The sequence below is a fragment of the Coturnix japonica genome, chromosome 1, assembly GCF_001577835.2.
Source record: "Coturnix japonica isolate 7356 chromosome 1, Coturnix japonica 2.1, whole genome shotgun sequence".
NCBI classification, from domain to species: domain Eukaryota; kingdom Metazoa; phylum Chordata; class Aves; order Galliformes; family Phasianidae; genus Coturnix; species Coturnix japonica.
In genome coordinates, this window is record NC_029516.1 from 69,251,715 (window position 1) to 69,269,625 (window position 17,911).

Consider the following 17,911-nt stretch of genomic DNA (forward strand, 5'->3'; position numbering starts at 1 on the left):
CAACCAAGAGATGTCACTCTTGAAACATCTGAGAATGACATCTCTGAAAATACCAGGAGTCCACTCGCCCTCAGGCTGTGCATGTCCTTACCTGTAATCATCAAGGTCATCACACATCTGACTAGGAAGAATCCTTCTTTTGTGCTTGAAGTGTTATGATTATACAGCTCCCTGCAGTGGGGACAACTGGCCTTCATAAACCTTATCTCCACCTTGATACCATGAGCTCAGGCTGAGAAGCTTCACATTCCACCAGTAAGCTGCACCTCTCACAGACTTATAACAAAGGGCCTAACGTACAGAAATCAATCAATCAATCACATATTCCATGTTGTTCAAGAGCTTGGCATCGCAGTCCTCACAGTTCTTTTTGGGTAGCTCTGTATGTAGAGAAGACCATCTCACAACCATAAATTGGCAGCTTGTTCACAGAACTGGCCTGTAGGAACATTGCCCTCGAGCTTTTCTCTGGGAAGAGTGTGAAATGCTGGTCAGAGACACACGTTCACTAGCACTGTGTGTTTGCTTTTCTCATTAACCAGTTTTCTGCATTGATCACTTTTTCTGGCCTGACCTCCATCTGGAGCACACTGATGGAAGCAAGGATACAATATGTTATGAATCTCTTGTAGTATTTCATACATTCAGAAAAAGAAAGAAAGGGAGTGAGAGAGAGAGAGAAAGAAAGGGTTGGTCTTGCCTCTCCAGCTCTGTTACAACCATTCTCTACCCTGTGTCCCAGACAAAATAGTGCAGATCCCCACCACCAACATGAAGGTGGATTCCCAATATACCTCCTTCAGTAAGAAGATACTGAAAATGACAGATGTTCCTCTAGTTGAAAATCTGACTGAGAAGCTCTGAAAGCCCACCTGCAGTGTGGATGGATGGTTTCAGCCTGGTTTTATGGACCAGAAGCAGTTGCCAGTAGTTCTTGGTGAAATTCATGGTAGTGGTCCATGATGAGGCCAATGGTAGCCCAGGCAGTATGGGGCTGAGTTGTGCCCAGAGGAAACAGCCAACAGGGAATTCTTGCAGAGTCAGGTACAAGTGTGCAGGCATGTGAAGTGAATCTCTCACTCCCCAGCAGTGGACAGCAGAGGAATGTCCACATCTGGATGCAATGTCTGCAGCATAAGGAGCTCCTTCTCTCATACCCTGCCCCAACAAACCCTGAAACAGGAGAAAGGAGAGGTCTGCCACCCACACTTACATTCCTGGTGCTGACACAAACACACCTCTCTGTCACTGCTGCTGTCCTCTTCACTAGCAGTTGGCTGAATGTGCCTGCACCTCTACGTCCAAAAATCCAAAAACTCAGCAAACTGGCTTCAACACATTCATCCAAGTATGTATTCAGTCCTCAGGAGATAGATCACAAGATATCAAGTGATGTGCCAAGCTTAGGCATTCTTCCAGTTTATCCAGACCCTCTTAGACTTCATCTGTATCATCCCTCATCTTTTCATTCATGGTATCTTCATCTGAAGTATCAAGAAGCCCCAGAACCTCCTCCACCACCTGTTCCTGGCCATTTGCAGCTCCAGAAGGAGGATTCCTGATTGAAGGGTGGTCCTGGCAATTACACAGTATGTTTCTACTCCCTTCTGCTGTCTGTTCTGTTGCAGAGGATCCCAGACAGCACCCACCACCTGGCACCCTCAGATGCCTTCAGGAAGCAGTGGGTACTGTTGCTGTGCTCTGTTTTATGTTTTGAACTTATCCTCTCCTTCTGTTTACTCATTCATCACCATAATCATTTTATCTCCTCCTGATTTCTCTTTCTCTAGCCTCCTCCTCTCCTTTCTTGGGGAAAGTTCAAGCTGAAGGGGAAGAACAGGGAAAATATATCACACTTCTTAGCAATACTCTCCCTGCCTGCAAACATTTTCAGGTCATGGACTTCCTGGCTTAATCTTTAAGGTCCCTTCCAAGCTCAGACGTTCTGTGACCCTGTGATTTTATAATTCTATAACTCTATGAATGTGCTTTCTATGCTTTAGTCACCTCCATAGACTGAAGCTATCCATTTTTACCCAGTGCCCCCATAAAGTCTTTAAGAGCTGGCATCACTTTTACTGCCTTCCCCTCCCCAGGTGCCACGTTGAAATGGGTCTCACAATGCTGGGAGCAGCTCAGCTATTGTACTCTCGAGTTGCTTTAAAACCCTTGGACAAATGCCATTGCTCCCAGCAGTTGCAGTCACTGCTCTCTCCATCAGATGATTGGCCTTTTCACAGCCGCTTCAGTGTCAGGAGCATTTATAGACGAACCCCACCCTGCACAAGAATGGGTTCTGCCAGGATCGTCTGTTTAGTCCACACCGGAGCAGAGAGGCAGAGATTTCCGCCCTGACCTTAACTTCCCCGTGGAAGTAACAGTGTTTCTTTTGTGCAACCAGAAGAAAACAGTTGCAGCAGGGGCTGGTATAGGGAATTAGTGCTGGGGTCAAAATGGCAAGGTCTGCCAAAGCAGAATGGGAAGAAGTAGCTGGAGAACATCAAAAGGTAGAGAGCAGGGTCTATAAGAGTAGTGAAGGCCATCAGGTGGCAAAAAACAGAATTACGGCCCTAAGTGTTGGGATGTTGCACTGAGATGGAGTGAGATGTAAGAGGGAATAGCAACATAGGCTGAAGAGGTTCAGCAGGTGTAGTGATACAGTTACAAGAGGTGGCAGGAGGGGCCGGGGGTGACAATGACGACTAGTGTCAATATGAGACAACAACACTGACTAGTGGTGGTTCAAAGCAATGACTGCTGGTTTTACTGACAGATCTTTTTAACTGAGAAAGGTGAGGCACTGGCACAGGCTGCCCAGAGAAACCGAGGTTGCCCTGTCCCTGGAGGTGTTGGAGGGGGGTTGGAAGTACATGATATCTCTAAGGTCCCTTCCAACCAAACACATTCTGATTCTGTGATGCTATGAAAAGCAGGGAAGTACTGGCCAACACTGATGGAGAGCTAAGAGGTCCAGATAGGGCAAACCAACAGTGACAAGGAGAGAAAAAGAAGTGGAGCATGATTGCAAAGAGAAACAGCAATACTCCATTGTTATAAGGGTTTGAGGATTAACTGCAGTCTGTTTGCCTCCTGTGCTCTGAATTGTCTGGAGTGAGTCATCTTCTGGGAGCTGTATAATTTGTTAGTCTATACTGCAGTGTCACTGCACCCTGCAAAACTTTCCACCACATCCAGGTGGGGAAGGAGGGCACAATGTTCTTCTTTTTCCCCTGTTAGTTACCTTTCCATTCATCTCATTCTCCTTTTCCTACTTTTAACAACATTCTCATTTCTACTTTTTCAACTACTTCTGAAGTCATGTGATAATTAACAGGGATTTCATTATTCTTTTCTGTTTTACCCCTCTTGTTTTATACATTTATGTATATACACACTGTTCTCACTGATGCATCCTCCCATTAAATACCATCCATAGCCTATTAAGTTCTTACCATAGAAGATCAATTACATCAATTACTATGCATTACACAGCACCAAACCAAGAGATGTATTGCTGCCATGGTCTTGGTTTGGCCTAGGTTCCATGACAAGGGGGTAAAGAGACCCACAGATCCTCACCCCTGCTAGACTGAGATCTTCTCAGGTTCATATTGCCTAGGAGGGCAGAAAACCTCTCAAGCAGTGAAATGAGTCAAATCCATATGAACTACTGCAAAGGAGATGAGAAAGGAGGTGATGTCTTCCATTCTGCCCTTTGTGGAAGGTGTAATGGCATGTGGTTCCTCAAGCCATTTGTCTGTGAGATCTGTCCTCACTGTTATAGGAATGGATCTGTGGATGTGTGGATGTCCTTAATGAAAGGCTTAATTCCCTGTGGTTTCCCTTTCTGAAGGGCATAGTCGCTTATTTTCCAGAGGCAGATCATCAGCAGAGCAGAGCCAAGAAGCAGAAACAACTTGTAATCCTTGTGGTGGAAATACCAAGAAGGGCACCTGGAGAACTAAATGTGGCAGTGTCAAAACTGGAGGTAAACACAGATGAGGTTGCCTTAAATGCCAGTATGAATAAACCTCCAGGTGGGCAGCAGCTAGCATCTGTGTCTAGCAAGCAAATCTGCTGCACTGTGCCGTGTGCTGTGCTGTGCTCAGAGTGTAACTAAGGCACAACCGCATGATTCTTGTTGGCTGAGGAACAGGTGTCAAGAAAAACTGGTCTGAGGTGGCTGTGTCTGCTTCAAGTTTCCAGGAACAGGCAGAAGAGATCACAAAAGAGGTGGGGATGCAGGCCTGCGGAGTCAGGTGGTTGTTATAATAGTCATATTGTTAGGGCTGGAATGAGGAAATTAAAGATTTCGGCTAAGCAGGAGAATAGGGGGGAAAAAAATCTCATGGAATCTCTATCTTGATCTCCCACTGATTGATTGCCCCTCAGAACAGAGATCTTCCTGGTTTTGATCTCTCAGACAGGTATTAGCCTTACCTACACTAGTGAGAGGTAATTTTCATATGGCCATTCCCACAGTCAGCCCTCTTGCAATTGGATGAGATCAGTGTATTGAGCTGTTAACCTGGCTGAGCCTACATGTGACCCCAGATTTAGGAAATACGCAGCAGAGAGAGAGATGGAAATTCTATCTTCAGTGCCCAGCAATTTTCAGGTCACTGCAGCAAAGGCAGCAAGCAGCTGACTTGAGCCTGTACAAAGCAGCACGGCTCAGGTACCACAGGGTCTGGGCAATTCAGCTACTTCAGTGTGCAAATGGATGCTGTGCTTGCAGCAGGCAGTATCCCTTGTTCTGCAGCAAAGACAACAGATGGGAGAACAAAGGTTTTCAGCAGCCAGGTCAGATTTGTCAGCTAGGGCAGGATGTGACTCTCCAGACTTCCTACTACACTGCAACATGTGGACAGCAAAGAAAGAGGAACCACACGTGTCTTATGGGGTTCACTCTTGCTAACCTCATCCTTCCATCCAGGAAGATAAATGCATTTCCTTACATACACAAGATGTTCTCAGACCTACGACATTATTTTCATGATATCTACCATATCATCTCCCATCTTTCATTCTGAGAGAAGGAAATAAAACTTACTGCTTTGCTTTTCCCACAAGGCTCCCTTTCTGCATCAGCAGAATTGCTTTTTGTTCCTACAAGGTAAGAAATAAATACATTAGAAAGGAGTCTTCCTGGGACTCAGCGGTGTGGGAGCGAGTATGTGGACATGCTTCTGCTGCTGTTGGTGTCAGTAATTATGTGGGATAGACACCACTGCCACCTGGCAGGCTGCATTAAGTAGCAAAGACAAAGGCACTCGATATCCCATTAGGCTGCTCTGCAGTGTTTCTTTTTAAAGAACCCTGTTTCAAAATCATCACCTCTCCCTCAAATGATTCTGTGAATCCTGAGTAAGTAACTTCTCCCTGACAAGCAACAGAAACACAAAGCATAGCCTCACATCTACCCATCTTCACCTGCTACCAGCCTGGCCAGACACTTTGCCCATACATTCAGTTAACTTGCAGCACCGTCTGTGCTGCTATTCCTTGACGCTCTGAGTTGCTAGTTTTAATGTAGAAATATAGAATCAGCTGGAGATAATGCAGAAATAAGCCAGAAATAATTGCTGCTTCCACCCTGCTGCACAAGGAAAAGCCTTGTCTAACATATACAATAATACCCCTAAAATGACCTAAAGGCTTTCAAGTGGCTCAAAAATGTGTTACACTTGCAACCCAAGTCCATCCATAGAGATCAAACTGTAGAGAGAGCTTCCTTTTCCTCCCACCACAGTAGCAACATGTTGCATAACAAGAAGCTTGTACTATTTTAAAATGTTGTGTGCATTACAGATCATTATCACATTCCTACCTGGGCTGATAGGAGACGTACCTGATAAGGGAACATTTCAAATTTGATGCCATAAAAATGATTCACATTTACTCAGAGGTTGCTCAGTAGCAATAAAAAGCGGTCATGCATTCAGCTGGCAAGGATGCAATATTCAGAAGCACTGCCCTCAGCAGCAACATGCTTCCCACTCAACAGAGAACCTGCATTCAGTCACCCAAAAGTGAAGGATCTTTTCAGTGTAAAGCTCCCAGGATTCGAAGCTTGGTTACAGGTCGTGTATAGATGATGTATCAAAGCCTCCAAAAAGAGTATGTCATGCCCAGAGAAAGATCATTTTTCCTAATGGAAGACTTGGACCGTTCAACCTGTAACTGCTGAGCCCGAACGGGGCTCGGGAAATAATGATTACTGCCAAAACTTGCTCTGCCTGGCATGGCCTGATTCAATAGGTGACCATGCTGTAGAAACATCCAGAAACTTGGGGGCGAGCAAAGTGCTCAGAAGACACTTGCAGTGAGGGAAGCTCAAGGCAGAGGCAGAGCTGATCACTTACAATATCCATATTCTGTTGCAGTCGTGCACGCCCAAGGGCAACTGTATTGGGTAGGAAAGCAGCTCTTCAAGTGGTCCAGCTCATCTGATGTTGTGAGCTGTCAGTCACACTGTGGCACATGTGTGTGACCACAAAAGCATCAAAATTTCTCAAAGCCACGGCCAAACAGACATTCACGTGACTGAAATGACTGGAGATCACCTGAGGCTGCTTAGGGCTGCTATCTGAACAGCAGCAGATAACATCTAGCAGCCCGAGCACCTCACCAGCATGAGAGAGGGCAATGGGAAGCACTTCAAACACAGCTCTGCCAAATGGGGCTTAAGCTGTTTTGTGACTATCACTGGCTTAAATGACCATAAAGCGGGACTTTCAGAGACAAGACAACCTGGATTCAGTTTGCATGTTGTATTTTCAGTTGATTGCTTGGCTGGTTTTGTATTTAAGGCATAATTCCAGTAAGACAGATGCAGTTCTGATGGATAATCCGTTAGCATCACTGAGTATAACTTCAGGAAATTACAATAATGTAGTCAAACAAGTTATAAACACACTCCCCGGGAAGCTCCCAGATTATAGCTCCAGTGCTGACTGTAAGGCTGATGCTTTGCAACTGCTATACATCTGTATATGTTCACAGAGGTTAAGGGATAAGCCTACCAGGCTGAACGACAACACTGATGTGCACCTGTGGGGATTCTCTGTGTGCATCCAAGTGCATAAAGCATGCAAGCAACACAAGAGAAAAGAGCTCACATCTGCCCCCTAAAAAGAAAAGTATTGAGCTTAAGGAACTGATTTGCAACTGGCATTTGTGAACAATTTTTGTTCATTCTCCCCATCCCCTCCACTCTTTGCAATTTGTTCTTCGGATGATATGTTCAGAACTGCTTGAGATAACTAAGTTTGCTTCTGATGTGTGATGGAGTGAGGAGAAGCTCAGGGTGGTGTTTGTGTGTTAGCAGCACGCAGCCATCACAGGGCTGCTCCTGGCACACTCCACCAGCCTCACAAGGGTGCTGCTCCTCGCCATTTTCTAGCGTGGTGTGTTGCAACATGAAGTGGCCGCGTCACCAACCAAACTGCTGCGCGCTCCAGTCAGGATCAAAACCCAGGAACTGCAGGAGGTGAATTGGAACAAGGGCTTGACCCAAAGAGGGCAGGCATAAAGAAAGAAGCGAAAGCCTCAAACGGTGATGGTTTGAGATTGAGTCGTTTGGAAAAAAGTGGGGATGTGGTTCCTGATAAGTGCTGCCTGCGGTGTCTGGGCCAGCTCATTCTGGATGTGAGATTTCTTCATTAACGAACCAGCGAAAGCAATGTTCCTTCATGCATATCACCTCATCCTGCCCTGCCCCAGCCCCCACTAAAAGCTCACTCCAACTTCACCCCATCTCCCTCGGCTTTGTGAAATCCAATAGTTAAAACCACACAAAAAGCGCTGCTGGGACGCAGGATCCCGGTGTGCCCCCACGACACAGCACCGCGATGCACCTCACCGACGCTTCCGTGGGCACGGCTTGGCCCTGGCGGACCCCTGGACGGGCTGAGAGCTTAAGGGGGAAAGCGGCCCCATCCCTACGTTCTCGGAGCAGCCCTGCCAGCTCGCTTTCCGCATTGCCGCCGGGACGCCGTGTCCCCGCCGCCGGGGGGGCGGTGGGGAGCCGCGCCGTTCCCTGTTCCCACCTGGCCGGGGCTGCCGGCTCCTCGCTGGGGGCACCGCGGTGGCCTCGAGCGCCCGTCGGGGTCCAGGGGGCCGCCGGGACGCCGCCGAGCAGCGATCTCCGACGGCGCGGCGCCGCCAAGGTGACCCCCCCAGAGCAGACCCCGGGACTTCGGCTGCCCACGCCTGGCCGCGGACACTTGAGAGTTTAAAGAGGCTTTTCTTCGCCGGGAGCGGCCCGGGGGGAAGGGGAAGAGAAGGAGGGGTGGGCGGGGAGAGGCTGGCAGGGCAGGAGCCGGGCGGGGTGCTGGCTCCAACTGGAAAGGAACCAGTCCCAGCCCAGCCGGGGAGCTGCGAGCGAGCCGGCAGCGTTGGGGAAAGCGAGATCTGGGCCCCGCTCCCGGCCCGTCGCCTCCCGCCCCGACGGCGCGGGACGGCCCCGCCATGGGCACGGCGCCCCGCGTCAGTCCCGGGGGGTCGGCGGCTGCGGGAGGGCTGAGGGATCGGGTGGGAAGAGGGGGGTGTCAGTCACCTGTCGGGCCCTGGTGGGATGAGGGAGGAGGGTGGGGGGAGCACCGGCCATCCGGAGCTGTGATCCTGTGGGAAGCCCACCTCACTCTTAATCTGTGTTTCAGGGTGGGTCTGTGAAGGAAGGGAAGATGCCAGCAGAGGAGAAGACCGGGCAGTGCAAGCAGGAAGCAGAGCAGCAGCAGAAGGAAGATGAGAAGGAGGGCCTCATCGAGTTCTATGGTTCCTACCAGGAGCTGTTCCAGTTCTTCTGTAGCAACACGACCATCCACGGAGCTATTCGCCTGGTGTGCTCTAAAAAGAACAAGATGAAGACGGCCTTCTGGTCTGTCCTCTTCTTTCTCACCTTCGGCTTAATGTACTGGCAGTTTGGAATCCTCTACAGGGAGTACTTCAGCTACCCTGTCAACCTCAACCTCAACCTCAACTCGGACAGGCTGACTTTCCCTGCGGTGACGCTGTGCACGCTCAACCCATACAGGTAAGAAATGGCCTCCTAGTGCTTTCAGCTGCCTTGACCTCCATGGGCATAGGACAGAGGCATGTATTCGTGCTCTCTTCTTGGTCACTGACTTGTAGAAGGGCAGGTGGAAGGGAAGCTTCTTTGCTGTCACAGGCATTCACAGTAAACCGTGTTCGTTTAAGCTGCTCTACCTGGTGGCGTGTTAGTAGGCTGCTCTGAAAACTTTCCCAGGGCAGAAACAGTTGCAGTTCCTTATCTCCTACAAGAAACAGTGGCCTCCAGCAAAGGGGCTGGATTTTCAGCAGTCAGTGGGAATGTCCTGAATCACCCCATTAAACTCTGCCACACGTCTTACTCAGAACTGTTCATGTGCATCCAGCCCTAACCCTGCAGGCTCCTCTCTCCCACCATATAGGTACAGTGCCATTCGGAAGAAGCTGGACGAACTGGACCAAATCACCCATCAGACACTGTTGGACCTTTATGACTATAACATGTCCCTGGCACGAAGTGACGGGTCAGCGCAGTTCTCACGAAGGCGCACCTCCAGGAGCCTGCTCCATCATGTCCAGCGCCATCCTCTGCGCAGGCAGAAGCGGGATAACTTGGTCAGCTTGCCAGAAAACAGCCCCTCAGTGGACAAGAATGACTGGAAAATTGGCTTTGTTCTGGTGAGATCCCAAGCTGTGTTCTGAGCTACCCGCTCTGACCCATCTACCCACTTCTGTCTCGTTAGCCTTGTGGCCATGCCCTTCCTCATACAGAGGGATTTTTGTCGCTGGCTTTTCTTGATGACAGATGGAGTTGAAGCCTTTTTCCAACATATACTGCTCCCCAAGTCCTGTCCCTATTTGTGTGGAAGACTTATCCCTGTCAGTGCCTGTCTGTTCCTAGGTGAGACAGGGAAACCTCATCCTTCCTGAAGGCTACATCAGTCTTTCAGAGCCATTTACTAACAGCCATAGTATTGCTCGGTAATTGTTGAATAGGGGTGGTATTGCATGGCTGTGGGCCATGCACAATTTGATCATGGCCATATTTGCTCCTGGGCAGTATCTTCTTTGCCCTTGGGTATCTGGATTTGCATTTTAAAAGGCACTGAAGGGAATCATTTGCCAGTTAAATGGAGTTCCAATGGGGTCACCAAGTTTCTCAGGACACACCCTGAAGGGAGGGCTCCCCATGCTAGAATTTAATGCTTCTGGTTTTATATCACATAGGTTTTACATGCAGTAGATCACACTGCACACCACACTGCAGTTTGCTATCTCTCACCCATGCCTGTTGACCTAGTGTCTCTCTTACACTGAGGGATTGCTTTCCCCTGTGCTACTGATTGCCTTTTTCTTTTAACACAGCGTGCCATGGAGCATTTTTGCTCACTCTGCTTTGTCTCTATACCCTGCTGGGGAGCACAGCCACCTCCTCTAGGACAAGACTTCCCTGATACAGCTGCTTTTTTCATTCTCACAGTGCAGTGAAAACAACGAGGATTGTTTCCATCAAACGTACTCGTCAGGAGTGGATGCGGTGCGGGAATGGTACAGCTTTCACTACATCAATATCCTGGCACAGCTGCCTGATGCGAAAGACCTGGACGAGTCTGACTTTGAGAATTTTATTTACGCTTGCCGCTTCAACGAAGCAACATGTGACAAGGCGTAAGTGGTAGAAACACCCCACTGTTTATTCCTACTGACACCTGCATTTTGTGCCTGGGTTCAAGGGGGATTCAAGAAACTCACGTTAGAGAACTTCTTTCCCAGGGTGGGGCTGTTCTTTGTTCAGGTCCCCTTGTCTCAAGTGGTATCTCAAGTCTTTCCTGAGGGTTGTGCTCAGCAGGGTCAGACTTTCTGTGTCCTCAGAGGATGGTTTCTCTTCTTCTTCCCCTGAGTTCCACAGAAATGAAACCATTATACTGCTACAAAGCCCAAGCATACAATATAGAAGGCTGGTGTGCATGCTGAAGCTGATATGCAGTGCTGAAGTCGTACATGTCAGCTTCATACAGGAAGAGGAGAGGAGAAAGACAGTGAAAAAACAGCATTGCACGTCTCTCCTGCCATTATGGTTTAGAAGCCCTAAAGAGGCAATGAAATTAAACCCATTGGCAAGGCAAGGGGTACAGACAGCTAAGAGCTTTGTCAGTATTAAGATAATACAGTAATTGCTGATACTGCAAAAAAAAAACCCAAAAAACAAAACAACAAACTAAAAACCACAACAAAAAAACAAATGCTAGCAGTACAAGAAAACATATAAAAACCTATCTAGCTCTAGGACATTTTTTACAGCAGATTTTAATTGCTTTTCCCTGTTCAGGTTAGTTTACATAACAAACACTGCCCATCTGCTCTAAGCCCCTCTCTGTGCAGGTGGAAGAGAATTGTTCCTTTCAGGAAGTCTTTCTTGGTCTCACAGCCCTTCTCACCTGTGTGAATATTTCTGTTCCCATCACAGGAATTACACCCACTTCCACCATCCCTTGTATGGGAACTGCTACACCTTCAATGACAACAGCAGCAGCCTGTGGACATCTTCTCTGCCTGGGATTAATAATGGTGAGAGGCACTTTTGGCTTAGCTGTTTTCACCATGGAGGGTGTCAGTAAGACCAGAGGAGTTACAGTGGTAGATTACAGCTCTGCTCCGTCTCATCCCAACCCTGCTCTGACCCATGTGGAGGTGTCTGTGTCATGGACATGGCTGTCCTTCACTGCTGTCTTACTGAACTCTTTCCCTTCAGTACCTGATCCTTATGTTCACTGCTCCCTCTGGACTTTCACTGTCTGCTCCTTAAGTCTCTGTTGAGCTCTAGTGCTGCTCTCCTGAGAGAGTTTAGTCTTGACCTCCTCCTTTGGCATTTAACATTTTGAGCAGCTGATCTGTGCATGTTCCTAACCTTCCTGAAGCCCCTCTAGGGCCAATCTTCAATCTTTTGTTCAATTCCAATTCTCTCCATGAAATCTCTCTCCATTCCCAGATTGATCTTTTCTAAGTAGCAATTAAGTAATCCAGTTTTCTCCGGCCTCTCTTGGAGCCTCCAGCCTTCTCTCTGGTCTTCCTTTAGCCATGCTCCCATTTCCACACAGCTTAGGTTCAGCTCTGGTTAACATTTGTCTCCCTTTACTTCTTATTGATCCAGATGTAACCATTCTGCTCTCTGTCCTTCCCCACATGATGGCCACCCATGACATCCCTTGTTCTCATGTCCTCAGGCCTCTCTCTGGTGGTGCGCACCGAGCAGAATGATTTCATCCCTCTGTTGTCAACGGTAACTGGAGCCAGGGTCATGGTCCACGATCAGAATGAGCCAGCCTTCATGGATGATGGGGGTTTCAATGTGCGTCCAGGTATTGAGACCTCCATCAGCATGAGGAAGGTGAGGCAGCAGCAGCAGGGTTAAGAGCTGTGGATGTGGGACTTCAGTGTGAAAGGTGTAACTTGGTGGGTAGATACTGATGGGTTGTCATGGAGTGAAGGTGTCAGAGGGAGGGGATTCATCATCTGGAGTGAGGGGTGGAGGTTCAGGAAGAGCAGTGGTTTGCCAGACAGGATGAGAAACATTTGGTTGCAGTTCATAAGAGAACAATGAAACAGAGGTAAGCAGGGGGAGCTGGCATCCAGAGGTAAGCGTAAGGAACAGGTAGTGATGAAAGCAGTAGGTAGCACATAAGTGTAGAGGTGGGACAACACAGTGCTAGCTGTTTTGTGAAATGACTTTTATGTTCTAGGAGATGACTGAGCGTCTTGGGGGCAGTTACAGCGACTGTACAGAGGATGGCAGTGATGTGCCAGTGCAAAACCTGTACTCATCTCGCTACACTGAACAGGTAACTTGTGATCACTGGTTCCGTGCCAGCTGCTTATACTGCTTTCCTGGAATGCTTCAGTCCCCTAATAGACGTGCTCGTCCACGGGCAAGGTTAATAGGATTATGTGATACGGGGTATAACAGCTTTGGTTCTCCTGTTCAAGCATTTTCACATTATGTGCTCCCAGGTCTGCATTCGTTCCTGCTTTCAGCTCAACATGGTACAGCGCTGCTCCTGTGCCTATTACTTTTATCCCTTACCTGATGGAGCAGAGTATTGTGACTACACAAAGCACGTAGCTTGGGGTGAGTACTTACAGGAGAGGATTTATATGATAAGTATTACATAGAAAACCTCATGCCCATCTGAACCTGTTTGGCCCACCTCATGTCCCAGTAACTAATTGTTTTAAATTAGGTTTTCTGATATAGCACAGCCAAAAGACACTTTTGTTAGTCCCTATGTGTTTGTGGAAGGACCTCTCTGGATTCCCTCTGCTGTTGTACATTACTTTCTTTTCATATAGATACTGTGAGCTTATCTGGATTTACTTTCTCTGCTGCTCAGGCTACTGCTATTACAAACTCCTTGCTGAATTCAAAGCAGATGTGCTGGGCTGCTTCCACAAATGTCGGAAACCTTGCAAGTAAGTTTGTAAGTTACATTAGGAACTTTCTGTTCCTAGGGATGTTGGAAAGCATTCAGTGACCAGGGCAAAATCTTGAACCACTAGCTGAAGTGCAAACATATACAATATTACTCCCATCAGGATGACAAAATGGCTGAGGAGCATCAGCGTTGGCTCCTGAAGATTGTGCAGAAGCTCAGTGGGAAGTGGGCACAACTTCAACATGGGAGGGAGTTTCCAGGTGTGCCTGGGGACTGACACCTGGCCTAGCGGCTCTGACCACTTCAGCAGCTAACACACGGTCTTGTCTTACAGAATGACAGAATACCAGCTCTCAGCTGGATACTCTCGCTGGCCTTCTGCTGTCTCAGAGGTAAGGGAGTAGTGTCCTGGCTCCACAGCACTGCTCTGAACCCTGGTTTAATCTTCCCCCTCAAGTGGTACCAAATCTACAAGAGGTGATGGCAGTCATGTAACATAATTTATTGTGCTTTCATTTCAGGATTGGGTTTTTTACATGCTTTCACAACAGAACAAATACAACATAACATCCAAGAGGTGAGAAACCATTTACATGGGTTTTATCAAAACCAGAAGTAGTCCAGGTGGAAAAAGGGTGAATGGAGTGGTCAGATCACTGGACTCAGGGGCACGGGTAATGGGCTTGAATCAGCAAAGAAACCGAGACTTAAACAAAGACTGGGAATCCAAGTGAAGACTCCTACAGGGTTAGCTGCTAGTCTGAAGAGAGTAATCCAGAGGCTGCTGCTGTATGGTTCAGTCACAGAAAGGACTAGTGAAACAGTGAAAAGGGAGAGCGATGTAGGAATTGGCACATACTAAATTATGACACAAATGCTGGAGTTCACAGTGCAGTCCCAGAAGTGCACAATTGGTCCCTCAGATTTTCATACACACTGAGGGAACTCTGGAAGTGGAGAAAAGCTTCTAGGTGGTATATGCGTAAGGAGCACAGGAAGTGGAATGAGACAGAGGAGACAGCTAAGCTTAGTGAAGAAATGTGAGGACTACAGATTTAGCATTGCTCATACCCATCTTTCATTAACAGGAATGGAGTTGCAAAAGTGAATATCTTTTTTGAGGAATGGAACTACAAGACCAATGGGGAGTCACCAGCCTTCACAGTACGTACTTTACCACATCCACCCGTTACACCACAATGTCCCTCTGTGTGGTAGGTGTTCATTCTAGCAGCACTGCTGACTCTCAAGTCTCTTTCTGTGAAATATGGGAAAAACTCACCAGTGTCATGATGGTACTAGTAATGGGAGCAGGCAGAGAAGCAAAAGACTCCAACAAACACTCTCATCACTGCCTGTTTCCTTCTCTTGCAGGTAGTGACTCTCTTGTCCCAACTTGGGAATCAGTGGAGTCTCTGGTTTGGATCCTCTGTCCTATCTGTGATGGAGCTTGCAGAGCTTATTCTGGATTTCATTGTCATCACTTTCATCCTGGTCTTCCGCTGGTGCCGCTCCAAGCGTTGGCACTCCTCCCCAGAGCCCCCTCCAAACAGTCACGATAACGCTGCCTTCCAAGATGAGGCATCAGGACTTGGTTCTCCACACCGCTTCACTGTCGAGGCTGTAGTCACCACGCTGCCATCTTATAACAGCCTGGAGCCGTGTGGGCCAAGCAAGGATGGTGAGATGGGACATGAGTGAGGCAGAGATTGATTTCACAACTCAGTTAGATGGCAGTCGGACCAGAAGCTGTATGCTTTCTCTGTGGGACCTACCTTTCTTTCTTTTTGGGATGCTCTGCCTCGATCATAGCAGAAGACTGTATTATGGTTAATTGCTTTTACTATCATATGTGAATCCTTCAGTCTTGTAAAACACTACTGCTCTTGGGATCACCAGGGATGAGAGACAATCCAGTGTTTGCCAAGGGGAAATGTCAACTCAGCTTCCTTATAGTCTTCACATGTGCACTTTTTTTTTTTTTTTTTCCTCTGCAACAAAGATACTGCTACAGTTCTCATCTCGTGTTAATTAAAGAGGTTTGGCAGGTGTAACTGGCCTTCTCAGTAGTACGACAAGGGACCAAAATGGCGTTTCAGCAGGGATGTGAGTCACCAGGCTGAGCCTTAAACTTTCCCTAAGGTTGGAAACTGGTTACTCTTCCCTACTTCTTAACAGCCAGCTCTGATCCCTAGACCAAGCTGCACACCCTCTCTTCTCCCAGAAGAGAAGCTGTGGGCAATCTCAATCCACGTGATTCACAATAGTCAAGAGAGGTGGCTGAAGTTTGTAGCTGTTCTTAGACCAGGACAAAAAGCAGCCCATGGCACATTGGTAGAGCTTTGCTACATAACAGTCTCCTTCCTTGTGATACACCATAAATACATTCAGCCATTTGCCAGAGTTCAGGATGAACTGAACTGGGCCCAAAGTGGGCCCTCTTACTCTACTAAGGATCATAAAACAGAACTGCTGCAGGCTTTAATCTCAGATGCTTTCAGGGAAAGCTTTGGCCTAATCAAAAGATAATAGGCAGTTACCTCTAGAGGAGGACCCTCTCCCAGTTTAAAGAGCAATTTGGGGATCTCAGCAAAACAGCATACACCTTATCTCATGCAGAAAGCTTGTCTTTTTTCCTTTAAACAAAAAAAAAGTCTGCTGCATCTGCTGGCAGCGGTGTTTACACAGCACTTTGCATGATGTCAAAGAGAGCAAGGGTAATGTCCTTTAACGGACAGGAATATCCACTTCACTAGATGCAGAATTAAAGCATATAGTTTAGACAGATCCGCGTACATAATGATACTGCAAACTGCCTCCGCTTTTGAATTCTGAAACTAGACAATCAACAAAGAAAAACTTAAAATACTTTAAACATTTAAGGTAGGTGCCCCATGCTTGGAAACCCACAGAATTTTACAAGTGTGTATTATTGCCTAATTCTCCCCTTTGATGTGTTGCACATGCTTGTTGTACTACTGTTGCCTCGATTACCTAACTGCACTTTCCACTTCCTAGCAGAGTGATGCCCCTCAGGGGCACAAACACTAAACTTAAACCTTAGTTTTTCAAACTTTATCCCAGTGCTGTGCTGATCTTTTCTGTTTAAGGGAAGAAATGCTGTTTTTCTACTGGGGATTGAAGTGAGCAATTGGCAAAGGGAGGTGAAAGGGCATTAGCACATTGGCATCCTTGTTCTTCAGACTGGCAGGAGAGAGAGCCCTGCAACCATGGGCTCATAGAGGCATAGGTACTGAGAAGCCTCCATTGTTTAAAAAAACAATAGACTTCTACAGGTGTTTAACAGAAGAACACTAAGACACTCACCCTAAAGTTGTCTCAACATAGGAACTTTTATTTGCTGGAAAAACACGCTGGCTAAGAAGCAAAGTTAAGAGCTGGACCTCACATGAGTCCTCATATGATACAGTACCTTGTGACAACCACAACATCAATGCAACCCATTGCATCATGCATCAGTTAGTAATTAAATAATCAGAGACAATAGCTACTTGAAAAGTATCTAAAGTCTCTCCAGATATAGCTACAGAAGAAAGTGCTAATTCCCTAGAGGAAGCTTGAACCACGTTATCTCTTCTGCAGAAGTGGTGAAATTTAAAACATCAGCATTGACTGATGATCTCTAAGTAATAGCAGTAAACCCAGAAATAAAGGCCTGTACAAACATGAAGTTGCTATACAGGTCGGCAACTGGATTACCTGTACCTGGCTAAAGGATTAGTGTAAAAACTGCCATTGTGTGAGAGATCAGGTGATCCTCACAAGAAAATCCCTACGTTTGCTGTAAGCAGATGATGCCATAAATTATCAGCTCAACAGACACAGTGGATTTGGTCTGGGTGATGAGAGGCGAGTCCAGTAGTGCTGGAATGACTGCAGAAAAGGGAAGAATGCATGCATATGCATACTGAGATATTCACTAGACAACAAGGGGGAAAGGCTTCTACTTTCAGTGTTGTGAATTTCTACAGATAATAAAGTCAATAGCCAGTTACATTAATAGTACAGTGCAGTTACTCGGAAGACACGGAAAACACAAGGAACAACTGCTGGTCATAGGGCACTGAAGAAAGGGAAGTGACCTTTTTGGACTGGGACACACATCATCGTAGGAAAGGCACAGAAATAGGAAAAAGTATCTGAAGGGTGCAGTAGAAGAAGGATTTGAGCTCTTGGGATGTGGAAGAACCAGCTGAGACAAGGTATGAAGGGCCCAAACGTACGTGAGACTGTGATAGCAGCAAAAATTTGCAAGCTGAGAGAGTTAAAAGCATTTGGATGTTATGCTATGGAAGGAATAGAGTCTGAGAAATTTAAGGACACTATTTTGATGGCTTTAGTCAAATAAGAGGACTTGAAAAGCTCTAAGAAAGAGTGTAGCAGGACCAGGGAAATTGAAAGTGATATGAGAAGGAGAGGAAAAACAGCTCAACCCTCTAGCAAAAAGG

The 17,911-nt window shown here is 47.1% G+C and overlaps 1 protein-coding gene across 1 annotated transcript; it reads left to right on the plus strand.

Annotated features, from left to right (window-relative positions):
- Positions 1-8,355: 8,355 nt before the first annotated feature.
- Positions 8,356-16,520, plus strand: SCNN1A (sodium channel epithelial 1 subunit alpha). Its single transcript, XM_015873451.2, has 13 exons — positions 8,356-8,490; positions 8,664-9,037; positions 9,435-9,690; positions 10,493-10,680; positions 11,480-11,580; positions 12,237-12,400; positions 12,753-12,851; positions 13,021-13,138; positions 13,401-13,479; positions 13,777-13,834; positions 13,964-14,019; positions 14,531-14,606; positions 14,817-16,520. Exons 1-13 carry the CDS (start codon positions 8,473-8,475, stop codon positions 15,141-15,143), a joined length of 1,914 nt encoding a protein of 637 aa, XP_015728937.1. The 5' UTR covers positions 8,356-8,472; the 3' UTR covers positions 15,144-16,520.
- Positions 16,521-17,911: the final 1,391 nt, after the last annotated feature.

Bases quoted from the DNA above. Each gene is read 5' to 3' on its own strand.
- SCNN1A (XM_015873451.2), top strand. The intron at 9,691-10,492 runs GTGAGATCCCAA...TCATTCTCACAG, and splicing joins GGAAAATTGGCTTTGTTCTG to TGCAGTGAAAACAACGAGGA. The intron at 14,020-14,530 runs GTGAGAAACCAT...TTTCATTAACAG, and splicing joins TACAACATAACATCCAAGAG to GAATGGAGTTGCAAAAGTGA.